The 19,801-nt window shown below is 42.4% G+C and overlaps 1 protein-coding gene across 4 annotated transcripts; it reads left to right on the top strand.

The window, feature by feature from the left end:
- Positions 1 to 1,765: 1,765 nt before the first annotated feature.
- tpd52 (tumor protein D52) lies at positions 1,766 to 18,708 on the top strand. 4 transcript variants are annotated; one of them, XM_070985174.1, is made up of 7 exons: positions 1,766 to 1,895; positions 12,449 to 12,576; positions 13,094 to 13,242; positions 13,708 to 13,809; positions 14,825 to 14,866; positions 15,889 to 15,937; positions 16,442 to 18,692. In XM_070985174.1, the coding sequence occupies exons 1-7, from the start codon at positions 1,877 to 1,879 to the stop codon at positions 16,562 to 16,564; spliced, it is 612 nt and encodes a 203-aa protein (XP_070841275.1). In that variant the 5' UTR covers positions 1,766 to 1,876; the 3' UTR covers positions 16,565 to 18,692. The 4 variants fall into 4 exon arrangements, with proteins under 4 accessions (XP_070841275.1, XP_070841276.1, XP_070841273.1 ...); XM_070985172.1 differs by lacking the exon at positions 1,766 to 1,895 and adding an exon at positions 7,958 to 8,683; XM_070985175.1 differs by lacking the exon at positions 14,825 to 14,866 and having other exon boundaries at positions 16,442 to 18,708.
- Positions 18,709 to 19,801: the final 1,093 nt, after the last annotated feature.

Genomic DNA, 19,801 nt, shown 5'->3' with positions numbered 1-19,801 from the left:
TGTATTAAAATGAAAATATACAAATAAAGTAGATTACATATAAATTCCCTCTCTATATATAACTATACACTATAGTGATATACAGCATATATATAAATATGCATGTGTGAATTTCTGATATTTACTTAAAATAAAAATTGTTCATTTATATTCCATTACATTAGTATTAACACTCCTTTACAGTAATATAACCTTTTCTTGTCCAAAGCATACAAGCTTAATAGTATGTCACCATTAGATGATTGTTTATAGTATATTTGTTGTTTCTATTTCTTATCCAATGATATATATGTTAACTAATAAATGAATGTATGAAATTATCTAATAATAAATGACACATCTGACTTTTGTAAAGCCATGTGATGTGTGATCATTTGGATATGAAACTGGCATCCTTCAGAGACTACTAAGATACCATAGCCTAGAGAAAAGTATTCTAACATATCAACATGTGTCTTAAGTGTCTGTTCCCTGTCTTCATGATCAAGTCCAGCAGGTGGCACTCTAACATGTGAACGTCCATGTCTCTCTCGGTGTGTGTGATGCCTGACATACTTGGGTGTATAGTTTCAGTTCTGCCCAATTAATGGCTTTGCACACAGTGTGCGAACAAGAGGGGGTTTAACCCAGGTTTTGATTGCAGTTGTACATCCAGCTGTAGTGGTTAAATTCCCAGGGGGTTAATAAGGTATGCCATGTACAATTAGTGTATCTATTTATTGCTCCAGCTCAAACAAGCATTGGCTATCAACTTGACATAACTGCTGGAATAAATTTGACAAATTTAATTGCCCTGCAGTGAATAGGACAGTGTATGTCAAGCTATTCTCTAAGGTATTAAATAAACCAATAAGCCTTACAGGTATCAGTGATTGAGTTTCTGCCACTGTTAAGCCTTCAGCTAGCTAATAAATCACTGACAATATACTCTTACATGTATTATTTTAAAAATTGTGGTGAATTAACCTTAAGTGCTGTAATAAAACCTGATAGTCCTGTTTAGTATGAACTCTTTAGTATGATATTTCCCTCAAGTTCCAATGCAATTTCAAGAAAATATAAATATATAGAGCTGATAGCCACTAGTTTTACCCTAATCAAGAGGTATGTTACTAGCACCTGCCAAAACAAACAAATAATAATATATTCCATCCTTGTAATAATAATAATAATAGACATAAAGATATGACAAAAATGCATCTACCATATCAATACAGTTACAGAGCTACAACAGGTTGATGTCTTCTCTATGTATGTGGAACATGGCTTTGTTTTGTTTTTTTATTACAATATATTTCGTCTCTTATTTAGTTTTACAGGCTTACATGTGGGTTTTAAATTAAGAAGAAAATTTTTCATACATACACTGCACAAATGCCACTCTGCCCCTGCCTCTCCTTGGGATCAGAAGCAGCAGGTCTGTTTGTAATAGACTTTTCTAGATATGATGTGTTAACTGTGACCGTATCTTAAGGTTTATGTATTATTTTCAAATCCATCTGTATCACTTGAGTCGCATTTACATGTGCTGCACTTGGATGAAGTAGGAAGTTTTTCCACTATAATTCTAGGTAAGTATCTATAACTGAGGTATGCTTAATATGCATGTTCAAGTTCATGTTTTACAGTAAAAAACGAAACAAAACAAATAATGACGTGTCTTTGTCGTGCAGCTGTGCGTTGTTGACGGTGTAAAACTTGATCCACGTGCTTGCCTCTGTTTACACTGCTGCGTGCTGACGTCACGGCGAACCCCACCCCGTACGGCGAGCTGCCTGGCAACATGAGAGAGAGAGCAGGAAGACCCGCTTCAGCCAAGTGAACAACCTGCACACTCTGGACGTAAAAACTACCAGAAACAACGCTCATCTGTACAATGGAGGATACGGAAAAAGGTAACTGATTTGCTGAAATGTTTCTCAGTGACTGTGCTGTTACCGGAAATTATCTTACTTTTGTCTCACATGAAAGTTAGCAAACTAAGTTGGCTAACTTTGCGCAGTGACTTAAGTTAGCCTGTTGAGAACATATGCTACTCTTCAAACTCAAATGAAAGTGCATATTTCGTGACAGAGACAACAAAGTTCAGACCTGGGTAGAAAAAGATGTTTCGGCTACTTCAAGAGATCCCACGATTACCAAAAATCTCACGGAAGTTAAATACGTGTGTCAACGTGCAAACAGCAGATGAGCCACTTCAATAAGAACACAAACGAGGAAGTTGTAACTTCTATTTAAGTTTAAAAAAATAAATAAAGAAAGAAAAATAAATATTGCTCATAGTTTGTCAGGTTATGACACGTACACATTGCGTAGAACTGATTAAATTAAACATTGTGATGAAATGGTGTTTGGATTATTTTTACATTTGGTGAAACGTCCGTATTCTGTAGCTAACTGGCAACTTAACCGGTACAAATAGGTCACACCCGCGTGACAGCCTTTCCCATGTTCTCCAAATGTCCCCACTATACCTGTTTTAGTCAAGTCACAGTCCTATTCAGTGTCAGTCAACGTTGCAGGGCTGTGTGAGGTTTGTTAGTGAGGTCAGACAGGCCCAAGCACACGTGTGGGGCTGCCAAGCATTTTAATATGAAGAGAGTAATATGTGTATGAACCACAGGTATGCTATGAATGCATTCTACCTGCCAGTCCTGCTTCCTACTCCTACCTAGACATTTCCGCTCCTGCTCTGCAGCCATCTGCTCTCTCATACCTTTACACCACTTGCTTCTCTTTACCCATCCTCCAGGTTTGCCTATTGCGACAGCTGCTTTTCAGGCAAGTGCATATGTTTTTGCTGCAGTGCAAGAACATTGGCAGCAAATAAAGCGTGTTTGTAAGACTCAGATCAGTTGATAAAAACACTATTTTCTTGTATTTTATTAACAAGTTACAAGAGCTTGTAGTTCTTGTGGAAAGCAGCAAGTGATGTTTATTTGTTCACCGTGAAGGAAAACAGGTAAACAAGGCAAGGCCCTGACCTCATTTCCCTTTTGTCTTCACCCACCATGCAGAAAAGTCATTTCCTGATGTCTGCACGTCGTGTTTTTTGGCCTCAGGGTGAAAAATATTATAAAAGGGAAAGGTCCAGCATTTTTATTTAATGACAGATGTAACCTGTTCCTGACTGATAAATAATTCATGCTTCTTAATATCAAACTGAATGAGGTTTATGCTTGTCAGACGATCCTGTCAGTCTGTGTGTGTGTGTGTGTGCTGGGGCTGGACATTATATGAGAAATACTTTGCAGTACAGTTGCCCTGGATGAAATGCTAAATTGGTGGCGTGTTTGGTTTCATTTCATTTGGTCAAGAGGTGTTCCGTCCTAATGTTATTTTTAAGAAAATTGTCTCTTAGTCACTGTTAGTTAGGGGCTACTGGTCTTGTGACCATGGTTCCTCTTTGGAAGTGTAGGTTTCCTGCGCCCTGCATATGCTTTCAAGCTTTTCCTTAGTAGTGCTTCTGATTCGCATTTATCAAAATCACATGTGACTTTTCTTTCGCTGCCTTTGTGTTTTACAGCAGCCACTGACTCGGTTGCTGATGCATCAAATGAAACAGCAAAATTCTGTATTAATTGTTATGTGCAAAAGAAATAAAATTGTCTGGCAAAAAGCAAACTGTACAGGCTTCACCGAGCTGTCCTTTAATGCAGGGCTGTAAGGTGTTTGCTTGTTCACCTCTTCTGCCCACAGAAGTACATTTTCATCCTTCCTAGTTGTCACTGTATCCCTTTTACAGTAGTTATCATCATAGGAACTGATGAGTTCTGCTTTTTATTGCCACACTCTCATGGCAGCAGTCCGTTGTATTGTCACTCTTTACCTCAGATATCCATGGCGGCTATATCCTGGCACCATCTGCACCTGAATCCTTGTTAATGTTTTTATTTTATTGGAATTGTCACATGCTGGTGTTCAGCCTGCTCAGCCACCAGTATTTGAGACTAAAACGACACTCTGAAGCATCATTATAGATCTCCTCCTCTCCCTTTTACACTCCTTTTTTTGTGTTGCATTATTTCAGGTGAAAGATCACAAATAAGCAAACAAAAAGGAGCTAGCTCAGCAGGTTTTAGCAGGCATGCTCTGACTCGTGCATCCCAAAGGAGGTGTCAGGGGAGTGGAGTCTGCTCTCCTCTGATTGTGTGTACGTAGATGACCTTTTTGATAACAAACATCTCTTTCTTTGTGCTTGCTTTTCCCCCTGCCGTTGAACAGAGTCTCCAGTAGTGATTTTAGTTCATATGGGTCCTTTCATTACCTTGCTTGAGTGGGGATTTCTTTGCTTCAGCAATTCTTGCTTTGTAGAATAGTGGCTGGAATTTGAGGTTGTCTGGGGACAGACACGAATTTGCTATATTTTGGAAAAACTTTGTGGTATTTGTACAATTTGGATCTATGCTGTTTCTGGTATTTGCTGCTTTCGTGATAGAAGCTTATGGTCTCAGCTCAGATCAGATGATCAAAAATGAGACAGTGAGGCTTCCCAATCTTGTCTTGTTTTTCAACTCCGTTGTCTAATGAGATTGATCGTGAGCATTGGCCAACATTTTTGTCTTATTAGATTTCAATGAGGCACAAGTGGATGCTTTCAGCTGTGTGAGCCGCCAGAGGAAGGCTGACACGGATAATGTCCTCCCAAGCATGTACAGCTGACTTGTTCGAGAGAGAATTGTGCTTTTCTAAAACAAAATCATACTTTGAAATATGTGTTTGAGATCAGAACAAATCTGTCATTTAGAGATGAGACTTGTGATCCACAAATCTCACAAAACAAGAAAAGGTAATTGAAGACATTGATTTATCGTGTTAGCACAGTAGGTTGAATACACCTCAGCAACTGTCTCTCTCTTGTCTAAATGTTCCATGTAGGTGGCACCGGATGTGTGTTTGCACACTGCCACTTACTTAAAAGAACATCTCTGTCTGTACATCAGTCATAGTTGTCAGAAGTCCTTTTAAAAAAGAGCTCTTGAAGGGTTTGATGTGCCCAAAACTCTGAACTCTGATCTAGAAAACCTGCTGGTTCACACGTCAGCAGATTTGCACGTTTCATCTGAAGGATTAAAGGGAAAATCCCGTCGATTTGACAGCTTTGATCTTTGAGCTAGATGTTGTGATTTATGATTAAAATGTTCCATATGTTCTCAGGTTACGACACCACGTGTTTCAAAGGATACAATCTCCGTTAAATATACATTCCATAGAATTGAAAATACAGAAGCTATAAAAGAATGACATGAAGAATGTGTCGGCCTCTGAGGTCAGGAAAACATTTAATGATAATGTTAATTACTATAAACATTATTCCAAAATGTTGGTAGTTAATAAAAGAATGGGAAAATATTTTGTGTGCTGAGGACTTTCTTTCTTTTTGCCGTGAAAGTCGGTGGATTTTATCACCTTTGGACCTGGCCAGGCTAGCTGTTTCCATCGTCCTCCGGGCTTTATGCTAAGCTCAGATAACCAACTGCTGGCGGTAGCTTCATGTTTACCACATCTAACTAGCGGCAATAAAACCAACCTACTGTTTTACCATGATGCATGTGCCATGGTGACTTCGTGGGCCCTCTCGCTGCATCCCCAGTCATTCATGTCTCATGACTCTTGTTTTAGGTCAATCATGTGACAGAGTATGCCATGAATAGTAATGTAATTGATCTCATGCTGTGCTTCATTAACCACTTGAAAATGGTTGTTTGTTCCTGGCTACAGTCTGAATGGATGGGTGTCATGGGTTATTTTTCTTGCTTTTATCCATTTTGGTGTATCATTCAAACAGTCCAATCCAAGAACACACTGGAATTATTTGGTTAAAGATCATTGTCAAAGGAAATTTTCTGACTTTGATGGCATTTCTATGTGTAATATTTGATCAATTATCCGCTTCAAACTTCTTCTTCTTCTTCTTCTTCTTTTGGTTTGACTATTTAAGAAATGTCACATGAATCCAGTGTCACTCAGGAATCCATGGCTCCACTGGTCAGGAGGGCTGCAGAGCGCAAGTAATGTTGAGTATTAATGAAGATGTAAAAAGCACTAATGAGGTTGCATGTGTGTGTGTTTAGTTTTGTTCAATATGTCTATCTTTTAATAACAATAATTACGTACAATTTGGTTTCTTCCTAACAAAAACAAATCAAAAGACCAAAAATCTGAGCAGCCAGAGAGGAAGGATGTTGGTAAGGATTCATTGGCCTTGATGTGGGCCTATTTTCGTGCATGTGTGCATGTTGATACTTGATAGTTTGCGATGAGCGACTGTGTGTGTGTGTGTGTGTGTGTGTGTGTGTGTGTGTGTGTGTGTGTGTGTGTGTGTGTGTGTGTGTGTGTGTGTGTGTGTGTGTGTCACTTCCTGGGTTGACTCCAGTGGAAGCACAGTGCAGTGAAGCCTGACTCTGCATATCAGGCCACATCGCAGTTACAGTAGTTAGCCTTGCGTGTTAGCCTTGCATGACCTGAGCGATTTGCACAGAACACCATAGCTTCGGTCTATGAAAATAGCTAACCTTTTCTGTAGTTTTAAGCACACACAGCTCAAGTTGAAAGTTGAAAACTCCATTCTGTTCACTTAGACTTGGACGATTGTGGAATTTGTCCCCCACTGCTTCAGTGCTTCCAGGACAGCAGCCTGTCCTCTTCTCTTAATGCAGAGCATTTCCTGGAGATCACGCAAACACGCTCGTCTGGCTCCTAACCACAGAGGATGGTGGATGGGAGCTGGATGGGTACATTTTTGTACTGATCAGATTAATTTTGTTGTTTTCCCTGACATTTCTCAGGCGGCTTCAGACTTTGTGGGTACTTACTTTCATGTTCCCTCCTTTCCAATAAATTTTCAGTCGTCAGTGTTCAACCAGAACTGGTACCTGGCTGCTCTGTCCTAAGGTAAAACAGAATAATCTCAGAGCAAATTTACATTTCAATTCATTCGTACTTCCAACTAGAAGCAGTTTACTTGCAATAATCTTGATTTCATATAGCTGCAATGCACTCTCGCTTTCTACTTTTATGTTTTCTACCTCTCCCCAAACCTCATGCTTTTTATAGAGCTACTCTCCATCCTAGGTAGCATCTACATCCTCTGTCATAAAATTAGTGCTAGAGTGCCCCCAGACTGCTTCCCCACTCCACTGAAGCCTTTTGCATATCAGCAGGTGCTCTCAACATGACCTATTCTTGCATATTTGCTGTCTTTGTGCAGCTTGAATTGTAGCCTGCAAGTATTTGATTGATGCTTTATGTGGCTTGGTGGTTGCAGTATATATACTGCACTTCATGCAGATCAAGGATGCACCTTTCAGCTCACATCTGAGTAAAGCTCTGTTCACGAGACCGAGTGTATGATGGTGTTAATACTAGCATTTCTGGACCAGAGGTGAAACCATTAGTCGATGAAACAATACAACAGAAAATGAATTGTGAAGTATTTTGATAATCGATTAATCATTTAAGCGTTTTTTAAGCAAAAATGCCAAAATGTCATTGGTTTCAGCCTCTAAAACGTGAATATTTGATGGCTTTCTTAGTCTTCTATCATATTAAAATAAATCTCTTTTGAATATATCAGCTCAGGCTTTTAGAAATTGTGATGGACTTTTTTTTTTTTTGGTGACATTTCATATACCAATCAATTAATGGAGGAAATAATCTGATGCGTAATGAAAATGGTCGTTAGTTGCAGCCCCTGTATGGACATACACAGTGGCACATGTACATGCTCTCTTTACCACACATAGAGCACTTTCCCTCAAGTACACACGCACAATACCAAGTGTAGCCTCTGGCATCCTCTCTCCTCCGTTCTAGCTGACTAGCATTACTGCTGCTCCAAGCTGGACTGACCACCCTGGATTAGTGCTTCGCTGTAATCTGGGACACTGCAGATTATTCTTTTCATCTAATGCCTCGCGACCACACACACACACACATCACGTGACCAGCTCACACAAATGGGACCTCTTCTATTTCCTTCTTGGATGTCAGGCTTGATGACGGAAAGTGCGCCAGGGAGGGAATTGTCAGCGAGACCTGAGAAACTGGAGTGTCACGCAATATAACGACAGCACGAGCTGTGCTCACAGCCACCGACACCTCAAAACGACACTGATTGCGCAAGCAGATGTTTGAAGGATGGACTGAGAGTTGACCTTTGGGATTACGGTGGAGAGGAGGCGGGAGGTTGTACGTGCCTGATGCAACAGCTGCTTGAAGGGACAGGTAACTTATTAACAGCAAGAAAGGAGCAGAGGATTCATGACGCCTTGGCCTGCTGCAGGAACGGAAGACGGGAAACCGGCGTCACCGCACTCTCACTCTGACCTTCTGACTACCTGACAGCCAATAAAAACCTCCTCCCACGTTCATACATACACTTAGATATTGTGTCACACACAGCACAAGAGTCCAGGGCGCCGAACACAAGGAGTCACAGAGGCAGCACTCGCCGGGATCACATGCATGCAATCAGCACTTGGCTGTCTTTGCTGAGGTAGTGGTGGTTGTAGGGAGGTGATGGTTACTCCGAACAACAACACACTACAAGCCGTAAACATGGAGCCCCTGGAGGAATACCACTCTCCGTTTGACTTTGAACAAGGAGTCAACGCCAACTACCTCTACCTCTCCCCGACCTACAGCGACACGCCACCCAGCTCCCCAGCTGCCAAAAGCAGAGGTAATCAGGGAAAAGGTTGGGCGGAGTGTGTGCGTGCGTGTGTGTGTGTGCGTGCACGGAAAGACAAAACACGGGTTTGGTTCATTGGATGGGAAGAATTTGGGAGAACACAAAGCTGTGTGTGTATGTGTATGTGTGTGTGTGTGTGTGTGTCTGTGACAGCAGCTTCAGTTTGCTTTCATTCAGTTTTCACACTTCTCAGTCGACTTTTTAAAACATTTTTTGGAAAGTCATCACACTTCATCCCAGCTTCAGACACAGTTTATGTTGCTATGGTTATGATTATCGTCACACAACTCTTCCCGAGAAGTGGATCTGCCTTATTCACCAAATGTTTGGGTCTGGGTAGTTTATGAGCGACAAGATAGCCGAGAGCTCTTGGATGAATTTGGTGTCTTGGAGAAGAGTTGTGTGACACACTGGCCTTCACCTCGCTGTGTCTTCCTCCTCAGAGTTAGAAATGATCATTATTTCATGCCAGGAAGGTGTTGGTATACAAATGTTGTCCTGTCTTTCAATGTGACAGCCTTTCATTTAAATGTAGGACTCAGAGAGCGTATACTATTCATGGGCGGATACTTTCCATCACACTGATCTGTTGAATAAGTCAATATGAAATTGCACAGTATGTCAGGACCACATGTTGGTGGCAGCCTATGTGCTGTGTCTCCAGCCTTGTCCTGTTGTCTCACAGACTAAATTTGATTTGATTACTTCAAGTTTTTGGGAAACTTACTTCAGCAAATCAGGGATAATTTAATATCATCAGCTGAGTTTGGAGAGAGAGCCACAGACGTCTTTATAACAAATCTGGAGTGACTTTCGCTTGTGCTGACTGCTTTTTCATCTTTGAAATGACTTTGCCACACTGCCTCAGGAAAAAAAACAAAAAAACAGCTTTCATTGTTTGTTGTGGTCTGTGGAGGTATGGAGGATTGTATTTGTACACATAAACTCTGTTCTGGTTTTAAACTATTTCAGTCATATTTTAACAGTAAGATTGTCTTAAAACTTAATCAGCTAAAGATAGTAATCTATCAAATCCACATTTCTTGGCGCCGTAGGTAAAAGGCTTCATTAGTTCTGCAGACAGACAGCTGACACAGCTTTGTTTTCGACTATTACCACAAAAGAATAGACAAATATGTGCCATGTGTTTAAAATGTTCCTCTTTTCAGGCATGCTTCAGCTTCACTGCCTCACTTTTCTAATTAGTCGTTATGGATTTGAAAGCTCCAGAGTCACGTGGTCATGGGCCAGTGCATGTTAGTCCAAGAGGAAATGAGCTGAAGCAGAGGGGTGGGGCTGTGATGTGGGTGGGTATGCAGTTTGGTATAGCGAGCCAAACTTCTGCCTACACCCACATATAAACTTCTCTCGTTCTCTCTCTCCCTTTTCTTCTCTCTTGCTCCATGAAACACACCTCCAAGGCACACATTTGCAGCATAGCAGCCTCCACACTCCGACATGGAGATCTCACGTCGCTGCCTGCAGGAAGGTATTACAAACTTAACGCAGCAGATAACTCAGGCGAGGTATCGGCCCACGGAGCTTGTTGTTCTCACCCCGAGGAGGCGCTGGACTCACCTCACGAAACTCTGCGTTTGACGCAGATAGGAAGGCCTGAGCAGCACAATGTAGGATGTCAAAATAGGGGATTTGTCCTATTGGTGACCGAAGCACAGCCGTTATAACAGGAAGTATCCATTACACAATTCTGTCACTGTAAGCAGGTGTGTGTGTGTGAGCGAGAGAGAGAATATCACTGCTGCATCACCAGTAATGGGAGGAAAGGGCAAATATAAGATGAGAGAAAGTGATATGAGGGGGGAGAGAGCTTGAGGGCAGATGAATGCTTCAGAGGAGCAGTGGGGGTGGTGTCAGCGCTGAAGGCTGAATAAAGCATTTCAACTCTATTTCTTCTCCCTTAATGACTGTCATGTCTCTGTTTCCTCGGTTAAATGGTGCACTAATTTTCAGTTAAATCAGTTTTCACATAAATATTTTCACTTGAAACGTTGCCAATCAGCTCTTCTTTTTCCCGCAGTATTAATCAATGATAGAGCGAGTGTCAGCCCAGTACTGATTGGACGACTGAGAAATGTCATTTCACGAGCCGTCTCTCCAGCGAAGACATTCCACTGCGGCCTTCGTGGGAGGGTTCTGCACATCGCTCGACTCCTTGTGATTTTGGTATTGCGCCCCTGGCCTCGCCGAGCATTTTGGGAGTATTGGGGCATGAGATGAAAGAGGGAGGGTGCCAAGGGTGTGGAATGGTGTGGGAGGAGAGGATGTGGGGTTTGCTGAGTGAAAAAAGATAGTTGAGGGTCAAGGATTATAGCCTGGAAAGAGCACACATCTGAGCGCATCCGTCAGCGAGGCCGGGCGTGGTCAGAGGTGAAACAGCCTCGAAATATTCATCCAGAGAGGGCAGTGTTAGCCGATCCTCCCATCTGAGGCCTTAAAGAAGCGTATTTCCCAAAATGTCGAACTCTTCCTTTAAGGAGGGTAATATGACAAACACCCAAAATGTCAGAACAGATCTTTAAACTGGATCTAAATCCCTCGTTTTTCCAGGACAACATTAAGATAACCAAAAACAACCGGCCAATTAAACTTGTATTTACGAGCAGCAGTGTGCCAGGCCAACCCAAATGCTCTTGTTAGTAACATGCTGCCGGTGGGTTCAGTGGTTAAATGACTTTAACGAGGACAATCTGCTCTCAGATCTGTTTGGGCCTCTCCGCGGTTCATGCTTTAGCTCTGGTCTCCTCCCAGCCGAGCTAATGGCACAGTATAGTCCTGAAATCTTTCTCGAGCAGCTGCATTTTTGTATCCTCCCCCTTCCTCAGCTGTTGGGTTTCCTGTTTTTCTGTTTTTTTTTAAATCTATCACATTTTTGTCTTTTGTTTCTATATTTTTACTTTGACTCTGAATCTTTGAAATGCTAGCAAAGATCAGATAAAAAGAAAAATGACCTCAGAGGCACTTTTGTATCTCCCGTCCCGGCTCGGATGCGGCCCAGAACATCCTCACCCGCCGTTGTCCTTTTGACTGACAGGTCCTAACAACCTCTCTGCTCGTGTGTTCTCTCACACAGTCTGAGCTCAGGATGTCTCTATCTAGAAACTCCTTTGTATTATTGATGCACTGCTGCTCCTACTGGGCATAGCTCTGCCAGAGACAGCAACATCAAAGACGCTGTATGCTGTGTGTGTGTGTGTGTGTGTGTGTGTGTGTGTGTGTGTGTGTGTGTGTGTGTGTGTGTGTGTGTGTGTGTGTGTGTGTGTGTGTGTGTGTGTGTGTGTGTGTGTGTGTGTGTGTGTGTGTGTGTGTGCGTGTGTGTGTGTGTGTGGAGTGAATATATGACTGGATGTGTGTATGAGAGGCAGAAGGTGTTTGTGCAACTTTACGGTAGGAAACTAGTGTTTGGGCTCATGAAAAGGTTTCCCCTCTTGGCTACCACCTTTCACCAAACAGCACATTTAGCCTCCTCAATTTTCCTGCTCTTCCTCTGTGATATCATTCACATGTTCATGTCCTACCACCTTCCTCCCTTCTCCTCATCCTACACATGAACAGCTATACTTTGACAACCATCAGCAGCCTCTCCTTTCATACCACCTGTTCATTGTCACACAGCAAACACTTAAACGTCTTTAAAAGATAAGAATCTACAGTATAAATGTTCTTTCGCTTCAAAGTGGCCGCACATGACTTGCCAAGCGAGAGGATGCATCTAACAGTTTTCCTTTTACCTCTCAGCTTCGCAGCAGAATCCGGACTCAGCCCCAGAGATGGGAGAAGACGCAGCGATGTCGGCCGGTCCCTCTTCCCCTTTCCCCGCCTTGACGGAGGAGGAGCGGCAGGAGCTGCAGGAAGAGTTGGTCAAGGTCAGGAGGGGGATCACGGATTAAAGTGGTCGTGGCTCAGGGAGTCAAGATCAGGTGTTGAACCTAATCTTGCTGAGAAGGATTATAGTTTTAAAATCCAGCTTTTTTTTTTTTTTTTTTTACTGCTAAATTTCAACTAAAAACTCCTTATTTTACCTCGTCCATACTTTGATGGTCTTTTTTATTCAAACAAGGCCTTTCTTCACTCGTAGTTGCCTATAGAGAGCACTGCCTTCCATAACAAGATGCTCACTTCAGGTCCCTCGTTGCTCCTGCAGCTCATCCAACCACTTACCTCGTTCCCAAGGTTTTTTCTGATATCCTTTATACAGTCGTGTGTTTCACAAAGTGGAGCTTTAGATTAAACATATCACGTTTGAGATTTAAAAACTCAGACCTTTGGATCCATCTAACTGTCTGTGTGTGTGTGTGTGTGTGTGTGTGTGTGTGTGTGTGTGTGTGTGTGTGTGTGTGTGTGTGTGTGTGTGTGTGTGTGTGTGTGTGTGTGTGTGTACAGGTGGAGGATGAGATCCAGACTCTGTCCCAGGTGCTGGCAGCCAAGGAGAAGCAGTTGGCGGACATCAAGAGGAAGCTGGGCATCACACCGCTCAATGAGCTGAAACAGAACATCACCAAAACCTGGCAGGAGGTCACCACCTCCAACGCGTTAGTACTCCATACTCCACCACAGCGTCGAGCCTTTGCCTCTTTGGCCATTACACCGTTTATCGGACACCTTTTGTGGAAAATTTAGAACCAGCAGCTTCATTATCCAACAAATGGTGGTTCTGTGCTGATTTGTATGTGTGATAATGTTGAAGGTTTTTTTCTGGATCTGAAAACATGGTTAACTGTCAGAGAAGTTTCTTTCCCCTCTGAACAAAGAGGAAAAAGATGTCGCTGCTCTCGACAAGCTGCCTGTGTGAAAGTTGATGGGCTCCATGTTATAGGAAATGAGCAGCATTCAGATGCTCTCAGGCTTCTGAAAGGGAAGAAGACATTGAATCTGGCTCTGACCTCGATGCCTCTCTTCGCTCTTTCATCTGTCTGTCTCTTGCCATCTCTCTCCTATCCCTCTCTTTTTGCTGCCCATCACCTCTCCCTCACGCTGTCTCCCCGTCTCTCTTTCAGCTATAGGAGGACATCTGAAACGCTGTCTCAGGCGAGTCTGAAGGCTACAGCAGCGTTCTCCAACGTGGGCTCAGCCATCAGCAGGAAGCTGGACGATGTCAGGTCAGTCAGACAGGAGCTGACAGCATTTTCAGTAACATGGGTCCCAACATGTTTGGACTCAGGGTTGTACGTAAGCATGCATAGAGAACTATTAAATCTCTCTCACAGATAATGACTTTTTTAATATATTTGGCTGCTGCGCTCTGTCCATCTCCTGCTGTCTGTGTTTTGTTAGCTGTCTGATATGATGATGTCATTAGGTGCCTCCATTAATGACCAGTTTTACCACTTATAATCTTTAAATGCCGATTCTAATTACATTACAGTTCACAGCTAGCAGCTGTCTCCATTATCTTCTCCTTATTCATAAAGGGATATATCATGGTCGCCATAGATCTAATGGATTGATTTTCTGTCCCACTTTCAAAGTGCCAAAGGCATCTCCGCTAATATCTAACAATACATTAGAGTTAATATTTCCTGGTTAGATAAGGCTTAAAAGAGCAACAACAGATTGTTCCCTTTGAGATATAGCTCCACTTGCCCCCCCCCCCCCCCCCCCCCCCCTCCAGATCCTAATCTCTCTTCTCCCCTGTCATCCTTCTTCTCTCTGGATTATTGAGCTGCAAACAAGATTATTAGGCCCCCCCAAAGCACCAGTGTGCTGAGAAATGCAGCCTCGCGGATGAGCCTCAACACTCAGCTGGTTTGGGGGGGTGGGGAAGTGAAGAGCGACCTGACAGGGGTCAAAGGGGGTGTGTGTGTACATGCTTTGTGTTCATTTTGTGTGTGTGTGTGTTTGATGACAAGATATTTCCCCCATGATATATAGGATTAGCACACACCCACTGTGTTAATACACAATCGATCTTAATGGGATAAAGCAGGATTTATAGGATTTGAGCACTTAGAATACCCGCTCATTGAACATATAGCAGAATAATTAAGAATAATTGAGGGGCCGTGCTGTATGTGGGCTTGTCTTTCTCTTTTGTTGTCTTTCTGTGTAAACTGTCTGCACTGTGCTAAGATGACCACTAATGCCCCCTTTCTTCTCCATAATGCTGTCGGATAGCATGCGCTCATTGCAGCACTCAGCTAGCATGCCTGTCATGAGGTAAGGACTGGCACACAGTGATGCCCTCTGAGATACTTATGGTGAATAAACTATGAAAGGGGCAAAAAGCTGGAGATGCTTCAGCTTAGGTCATGTATTTGCATGTTATGGATTTCTTAGGGAGGTCTTAAGCGTGGATCTTTAAGGTTTTCAAGAGCGATCACCACTAAGAGCTACTTAATCTGTGATCACTGAAGCTGCAGCTTTAATAATCTTGTCTAGACAGACCTCTGTTTCATCAAAGCTTACAGGGGTCTACTGTACTAATCAAAAAGCTTGTCAAAAATACAGAGATAAAAGGCAGCTTTGAAAGCCGAGGCAGCGTCGATGAGCTGTGAATCTGGAAACGCACGCCTTCAGAAACGGCTGCTGTGGTTGGTTTCTGATGTCCGACCAACGATTCAAAACCTGAAGAGATTTAGTTCACGATCAGAGAGGGCTAACTAAACCAGAAAACATTCATATTTAGGCGAGCTAACCTGTGGATTTGGGGGGTTTTGCTAAAAAAAACCAACAAAAAACAACAATTATTCAAATAGTTCCTGCTCGTCCTTTCAGCTCTATGTGAGATTCCACTTATGTGCAAAATGTGAGCATCCATGTGTGTTTCTGGGGAACATGTAAACGTAGTATTTAATACATATTTTTCTTTAAAGTCTGTCTAGATGTACGTAAAGCAACTATGCAACTTCTCTGCACTGATATTTTAGAGAAACATTTTGAGTGTCACCTCTTCCCGTCCAGTCCATTCTGGATTCTCTTAATTATGTTTTCATGCAACTCAACACCTCTTAGCACCTTTTCAGCAGAACAGAACAGAATGGGGTCACTTTAGAAAATCCTGCATTGTCTGTGCTGAGTATCAGATGACGTGACCTCTAAACGTGTACAGTGGATGTCCTGCGCCGTCTTCATTTAGAAACAGCAACCTGTTTCCAGGCAGAGTGTAAAAGCATGTGAGATATGTTCAAGCGCTGTAGGTCGATCTATGATGTGGTGACTTATGTCTTTTTCTTTCACAGGAATGCACCAACTTTCAAGACATTTGGAGAGAAAGTGGATTCTTTGAAGGTATTCTTCGGGTGATTTATGCATTAGCCGAACTCACATCACCCTTTCAGTCAGAAATATGTGATATTTATTGAATATCCATCAAGGTTACAGACAGCTTGACTCTTTTGAGTGTCAAAAAATAGGAATAAAGCTTTTAAATTGCTGTTCGATCAACATTTAAAGCACACTATGTGACTTTGGAGATGTTGAGGCCGACCAAGTTGTGAGTGTTCAAAAACGTGATCTCAAGATGACATAGCTGAGCAAAAATTTTGTGTAACAGCAGCACGAATAGAGAAAAGCCATGAAGTCCAGCAGTCACATCTAGAAATAACAGTTCTACAGCAACATCTACAGTATATAAAGTTAGCTAACTTAACATAAGATACTGGTCCAACCAGATTAAATAAGGCTGTGGCAGCATAATGAAAGGCGTGAGGTTGTATTTAATTGCTTATGAATTCAACTCTCCATTTCTAAGCAGAATAATGTCTTTAATAATATCTCATCCTTGTGTTTCAGACCAAGATGAGTCCATCAGCATCCGCCACCAACCCCAACGACCGGGACGGCAGCAGTCCCACCACCGACTCTTTGCTCGCTCAGCCTGAAGGCTCACCCACCCAAGAGACGCCGATGAACTGAAACCTGCCTGACCTCCCACCCGTCCCTCCTCACTCGACCCTCTAACCTCTGGGCCGTCAGCACTCGCCCCCTAAACTTTTGTGTGCCAGTCTCCCTTTATTGGAAACAAATGACTTACCCCGGCCTTCCTTGTGATCTAATTGTCTGGTCTTTTGGTCTCACACGCGCGCTCACTTGTTAGCCACTGTGGAAACTGAAAGCATGGGATGGGTGCAGGCATGTGGTCTCGTGCCGATTGTGTATTTTTTTTGAGTCTGTTCGGGCTCGCTGTGGGAGAAATCCCCCCTGCTGCACGCCTTTCATTTCCCCCTTTCGCCTTCCTCCTGCACTGCTTATTTCTCTGCCTTTGTCTAACCAGCACAGCTCACACACCATACATGCTCCTAGTTTATTTTTTCTTAGAACCTTTAATTCAGGCAGTTGTTGGCTTATTGCTTCTGCATGGTCCTTATTTTGTGTTGGAGTTATTGTTATAAGTACTTGTTTTGTTTGCCTCCATTTTGGGGCCACTCTTGGTTTACTATGGGTTTCCATTTTTCCTCATTATATTCACTTTAGGACACCACATTACAAACTAGTCTAACACTGTGTTCAGAATATGAATGTATGCCTTTCTGTGTCATGTAGGTACAACACTTTGTATAATTGAACCCACAGAGCTCAGCTGCTGATGCAGTGTGTCATGACTGCAGCCACCGACTCCAAAGCTGGCATTTCAAAAGCACACTTCTTAATAAAATCCCTTTTTCCAATGTCAAGAGTCAGAAAACGATTGCCGCGCTCAGATAATTGCAGGAAAACGGCCAAGATCAGCATAACAGAGGCAGAGCAAACACACAGTCAAGGTTCAGCCTTGACCTGAGGTGAGAGTGAAATAAATGTGTCTCTTCCACAGCCAGAGTCAATATTTAAACACTTGTCCATTGTTTCTGTGTGGGAGGTAACACCTATCCTCCCCCCTCTCTGTAATACTGATAAAAGTAAGGCAAGAGAGGCCACTGGGTGTTATTTTGTACTCTGATACAGAATAATGATGTGAAAGCTTTACTTTCAATTTCCTACATGCAGCTTAGACATTTCTTTTTTTAGCCGTGCTAGCTGCGTGGCTGTGTCGATGGCACGCTTGGTTGGTTGTGCTTTGGTCTTTAAACATCTTGAAGCCTTGAAATTTAATACAGACATTCAAAGTCCCCAGAGGATCAATTCTAATAACTTTGGGCATCGCTTAACTTTCCATTCTAGTGCCATCATCAGGTCTAAATTTCCAGTCAAATTCTTTGCAAAGCTGACAGTCCCACCGGTCTCAGCTGCACTTTGTGTTCAGTGCTTATCAGCAAATGTTAGCGTGCTAACACGCTAAAGAATGGCAGCATTGTCATTGTGAGCATGTTAGCATGCTGGTGTTAGCATTTAGCTCAAAGCACCACTGTGCCTGGGTGCAGCCTCACAGAGCCCCTTGCATGTCTGTAGACTCATATTACTCCTGTTTTCTTGTGAGAGTTTTCAAGGCAATTGCACGAAGATACTGGATTATATCCACTATTTGACGAAAATGCTGCTTTCATACAGACCAAGCATCTTTTCTAAATGTTAAAAACGCGAAAGGGGTGATAACAGCGTCACACCTTCAATCACAGACGCATTTTGTTGAGTTGGCTTTAGATTCTCGTGCTACTTCATGTTAAATGATTAACCAGTGAACAGTTAATGTCACCAGACACTTTTCTGGTTGACTAACATGCACAGGGCTTCTGATGGCGGTGAAATACAATTTAAAAGGCAAATCGAGTCAATATGAACGCAGCCAAAGTTTCCTCTGGTACACAAATGGAGGACACAAGCACTAACATTGCTTGGGCAGGAGCAGCCTGGTACAAGTCTTCCCCTGCTGGTGGACAACTGGCTCAGCATCAGTGGAATTGATTTTTTACTGTACTACAATGTCTCATGTCCTCATGTAACACTGCTTTGCAGCCATGACCTGGTTGACTGAGAGAATTCATTAGAGCCTGTTATCTCAGACACAGAGGTTTTATTTGTATTTAGTCATATACACAACACACACACTGGATTTGTTTGTTCTTTAATTGGAACCATGGAGTGAAGAAATGTACTCTAATTAAAAATACCTCTGAAGTAACCTGATTCTGAGTCTTTGTGCAACAGGGAGGGGTGAAAATGGGAATCCCATTTGACTGCAAGGGAAGCTCATCAAGTGTGACATGCCACAGTGTTTGAAGGATGGGACGTTTTTAACATGTGTAGTAACGGGAAACACCTTTGAATGAACCCACAGAAGGTGGAAAAATAAGACCGTGTGGAAGTGTTGTTCAAACAAGTACCTCGTTTGGACACAAGAGGGCAGCCGAGAACAGGAGCAGCACCTGGTGGCTTTATTTTTCTCAGATCCAGACCGGAGCAGATTGCCTGGAGACAAGACTGACTGCTGATGAATCATAGTTATAAATGGTGCCGATTAGATTTAGCAGATCTCTCCCTAGAAGGCCAGTTCCAGGAGGATATTGAGCAAATGAGCGTCCCAAAATCTGCCTCTGAGGCCTACTGTGAGCAGTGGGATTCCTGTATGAATGATGATATTTACCTAAACAGTTTGGGTTATTTCACATGAGACATTGCTGTTTGTGTAGTTTTGTCTTTGCTCCTAAACTGGTGGAGAGGGCTGGGAAAAAGGTGATGTGTTTTCATGTTTTTCACAATTAGACTTTCATCTTAAATTGTTGCGCATTTGGTTACGAGCAAATAATGTCAAAAGAGAAACTTTTAAGATGATGTTTTTAGGGGATTTAACACCTTATACTGTAAGAGAAGCGTGACTAACAGCGTTTAGGGAAATGCCTGTTTAAAGTGGAGGCAAAAGCAGAAGTACAGATTTAGATGTGACTGTAATGTGGTTAATGTTTGGCAGGGAAATGTCAGTTACTCACAGTCCAGTGGGCTGAAATGATGTTCCTCTGGAGTTTGCTTTGAGGTTTTTGTCCTGCATGAGGTGATCTATAATTAAGTGTTCTGATAAAGAACAGACAGTCACCATTTTGGAGAGTTTACTGAGTGGGAGACTAAGAATTTAGATCTTTAAAGTAAAATATGAGGATGTACAAATGTCTGTCACAGAAGCCCTTCATTGAAAATCTTACATATGTATTATCAGCTCAATGTAGCCTGTGTAGAAAGTACTCATTTTGCTTTATTGTGTTAGTATTGATGATGCGTTCCAGT

This window comes from Chaetodon trifascialis, chromosome 17 (genome assembly GCF_039877785.1).
Source record: "Chaetodon trifascialis isolate fChaTrf1 chromosome 17, fChaTrf1.hap1, whole genome shotgun sequence".
Lineage (NCBI taxonomy): Eukaryota > Metazoa > Chordata > Actinopteri > Chaetodontiformes > Chaetodontidae > Chaetodon > Chaetodon trifascialis.
The sequence above is the reverse complement of the archived record's forward strand: the minus strand, read 5'-3'. Positions and strand labels throughout refer to the sequence as shown.

Excerpts from the sequence above, each read along its gene's own strand:
- tpd52 (XM_070985172.1), top strand. The coding sequence starts at position 8,521 with ATGGTTACTCCGAACAACAACACACTACAAGCCGTAAACATGGAGCCC. Across the intron at positions 8,684-12,448 it reads CCCAGCTGCCAAAAGCAGAG|CTTCGCAGCAGAATCCGGAC; the intron begins GTAATCAGGGAA and ends TTTACCTCTCAG. Across the intron at positions 13,243-13,707 it reads GAGGTCACCACCTCCAACGC|CTATAGGAGGACATCTGAAA; the intron begins GTTAGTACTCCA and ends TCTCTCTTTCAG.